This window comes from Elephantulus edwardii, unplaced genomic scaffold, assembly GCF_000299155.1.
Source record: "Elephantulus edwardii isolate Elephantulus edwardi_28Jun2011 unplaced genomic scaffold, EleEdw1.0 scaffold00348, whole genome shotgun sequence".
NCBI lineage: Eukaryota > Metazoa > Chordata > Mammalia > Macroscelidea > Macroscelididae > Elephantulus > Elephantulus edwardii.
The window spans coordinates 484,470-488,086 of record NW_006400098.1 but is presented as its reverse complement, the minus strand read 5'-3'; the positions used below and the strand labels follow the sequence as shown (position 1 = coordinate 488,086).

The 3,617-nt window shown below is 45.0% G+C and overlaps 1 protein-coding gene across 1 annotated transcript in view; it reads left to right on the top strand.

Moving 5' to 3' along the window:
• Positions 1-3,168, top strand: part of LOC102872821 (NACHT, LRR and PYD domains-containing protein 9-like) — a 21,384-nt gene extending 18,216 nt beyond the window's left edge. The window contains exons 7-8 of the mRNA XM_006901847.1: positions 447-617; positions 3,033-3,168. Of these exons, the coding sequence (XP_006901909.1) occupies positions 447-617; positions 3,033-3,168 (307 nt within the window). The remainder of the gene's footprint in view (positions 1-446; positions 618-3,032) is intronic.
• Positions 3,169-3,617: the final 449 nt, after the last annotated feature.

Here is a 3,617-nt window from a genome sequence, read left to right as displayed (position 1 = left end):
CCTACAGCCCTAAACCCTGCTCTATCCTGTGCCAATCGCACTGCCTCTGACACACCCATCCTGATTACCCCAGTCACTGAATCAATCCATCTCATAGAGAGTCTTCCCCTCTTGCGCCGTCCCTCCACCCTCCCAAGCATGATGTCCCTCTCCAAGGACCGGTCCCTCCTTACAACATGACCAAAGCATGTCAGACGAAGCCCCAGAATCCTTGCCTCCAAGGAGCAGCCTGGTTTAACCCTCACCAGGGTGAATCTGTTTGTTTTAGGTGTGAATAATATATTCAAACATTACCACACGTCCCAAGGCAGCACAACTACCCCACTGAAAATAACTGGTTTAGACTCAAGCCTCCTGTTCAAACACACAGGGTTTGTGTAAAAAGGGGTCTGCCTTCCAGCCTGCCAAGATGAGAGGCCGTTTCTCTCCTGCATTTCCCGTCACAGGTTGGAAATGTGTGGTCTCACCTCTGCCATCTGTGAGGATATAGCGTCTGTTATCACCACCTGCAAAACACTGAGGATTCTGAACCTGGGTATGATCGCCTTCAGCCACCAAGACGTGAAGGTGCTGTGCAGCGCACTGAGCCATGCGGACTGCGCCCTGCAGACTCTGGGGTGAGTGGACATTGCTGCTTTTCATGGTGCGTGACGTCAAGGCGACAATGTCCATTAGGCTGCTGTTCGTTGCCATCAGATGGCCTCGGACTCACGGTGCCCCCATAGCTTACAGAGTAGAACCCTCCATAGCGCCCTCAAGGCAGTGACCTTTCAGAAATGGACCTCTAAGCCCGTCTAAGGCACTGAAACGTAGATAAGAAACACCAGTCTCTCAGCAAGTAGTCAAGTCCACTACTGAATGCTTCGCTTTGGCACCATTGACATGTGGCCGAGATCATCTTTCTGTCACATAGTCATCAGTGGCAGGAGGGATGTGGGCAGGAGGAGGCGTCGGTGGTACCCTGTGCCTTGTGAGATGTTGTGAAGCCTCCCTGGCCTTTGCCAGTCACGCGTCTTACCACATCAACAGCATCATGAGAAATACCCACACAATTTTGTACGCAGAACCACCTCAAGGAAGAACCACTCCCATATTATAAGCACCGGGGTCCTCAGGAGATACACACAGATAACATGCTCAAGTTTGTTTTTTTTAATTTATTTAATGAAAGTTTACAGAGACTTTGGATTTCCATTCATTCGTTGTCTAACTTTTCTCCCTGCCCACCCCTCCCCTCCACTTTGTTTTTCTCTTTTAAAAGTTAAAGAAAAATTCTTTCATTGTTATGCAATCCCTCCCCACAAGTCCGCTGCACTATGCAGCCTTCGTTCTGGACTCTGGTCATGACAATAATACCTAATCATACATTCCTTTTAAACGGTTCTCTCTCATTTGTTTCAATGTAATACACACTTTATCCCATCTTTCTTAGTCTCCCCTCAACTCCGATGTCAATCCGTTTTACAGCAGTGGCAGCACTATGCAATATTTGTCCTTTTATGACTGAGATATTTCACTCAGTGTTAACGCCCTCCAGGGTCACCCATTTAGAATAATATTTCATGAGTTCCTTGTTTTTCAATGCAGCATAATATTCCATTGTGTGAATATACCACAGTTTCTCTCTCCATTCGTTTGTTGATGGGCAGTTAGGTTGTTTCCAACTCCTTACTATTGTGAACAAAGCCACGATAAACATGGGTGTGCATATGTCTGCCTGGGTGGCAGTTATGGTTTCTTTAGGGTATATTCCCAGTAGAGGAATTGCTGGGTCAAATGGTATTTCTATTTCCACCTTTTTGAGAAAGCGCCATACCACCTTCCACAGTGGTTGCACCATTTTACATTCTCATCAACAGTGAATCAGTGTTCCGGTTTCTCCACAACCTCGCCAGCATTTGTTGCTTGCTGTTCTGTTAAATTTTACTATTCTTAATGGTTATTTTCCTCCATTAAATAAATTCAACCTGGACATTAAAAAAAATATTAAAAAAATTTTTTTACTATTCTTAATGGGGTGAGATGATATCTCATAGTAGTTTTGATTTGCATCTCTCTCAGAGCTAGTGATTTTGAACATTTCTTCATGTGCTTATTAGCCATCTGAATGTCTTCTTCGGTGAAGTGTCTGTTCATATCCTGTGCCCATTTTTCAATTGGGTTATTTACTTGTATCTTGTTGTGACATAATGTGTTCAACTCTTAACTGAAAGGGTAGAGGCCTGAGTTCATTCAGAGAGTCCGTGGAGAATTGGCCACCATAGACCTTACGGGTTACAGCTCCGCTCTTACTCCCATGTGGACACCAGCAGCCCGTCCCCCGGACAGCAACCCTGCGATGATGGTAAACACCATCTCCTGCTTGCATTTCTCATAAAGATGCCAGGGAGCTGGTAAAATAGTGGTAAAAGGACAGCATATAACAGGTTGGCCATAGCCTTGGCATGCAAATACAGGTAATTTGCAGAACCCCACATAAGCACTTCAGCAATAAATAGTTAGCATCTGAGTTGTTAATACTTGAATGCTGCTCTTTGCCAATTCCTAGAGGGCATGCCAAGGGCATGGCTCTAAATAAATGGTTCCATTTCCTGTCCTTGTGAAGCTTACTCTCCTTTAAGGGAGCCTTCCTCTCTCGTTCTGACCCTACCCCTCTCCCCTGTGAGGTCTTTTTCCACAGAAAGGCTCCTCTGACAGCCTGTCCAAAGTATAAGACAAAGTGTCACCGTCTTTGTCTCTAAAAAGCACCCTGCTTGCACTTGACTCCAAGACAGACTTGTTTGTGCATTGAGATGACGATGTTGTATGCCGTCCAATCAGAATGGATGCAGAGCTGACCCGGGGTGGGGGGGCTTTTCAGAGGCCGTGAGTCACATGGGAGGGAACCTCTGGTCCTTCTCCCATCAAGCACTTAGCGAATTCAAACCATGTGCCTTTGAGATGACAACGCAGCTTCTTCCGAGTCAGCCACCACAGAGGCAGAGACCCAGGTGTGGCTAACATTAAAAAACAAACCTTTATTCTATCTTAAGGTTAAATAAAACAGACTTTGATGAGGAAAGCCAGTTGCTGCTGTTGCATGTGGGAGAGCAAAATCTCCGTCTGAGCATCAGTAACTACCCTTGGATTGAAGAGGAGTTCCAGATCAGAGGCCTGATAGGAAACTGAGGTCATCCTCTCCGAAAGACTTCTCTTTGATCAGGATGGGCATTTCTCCTTCTTCCTCACACTGTCTTTCAATTACACTCCTTGTGCAGAGAGTAAGCGACTGGCTACCCCTTTTTCATGTCCTGCGAATAGAATTGTGGAGTATGACTCAATGTTTGCTGTTTGCCTTGTCTGCATCTTCTATCTCCTTCTGTTGAAAATACTGAGTCTACCTCTACTTGGAAGGACAAATAAATGACACTCAGACACTTTGAAAAGAATGGATTTATGTTCCTCGTGTTTGTACTGGAGTGTAATAGCTTGGATTGAAGAAACCACAATGTTCTGATATAGTAAGCTGGTGCCACAATATGTCTATTTAGTGCACTGATTTCTGTAGGTCAAACATTCGTCTGTATTTTTCTATTCTTGTTTTTACCATTCAACTGAGAGTGGAACTACTTTCTAAT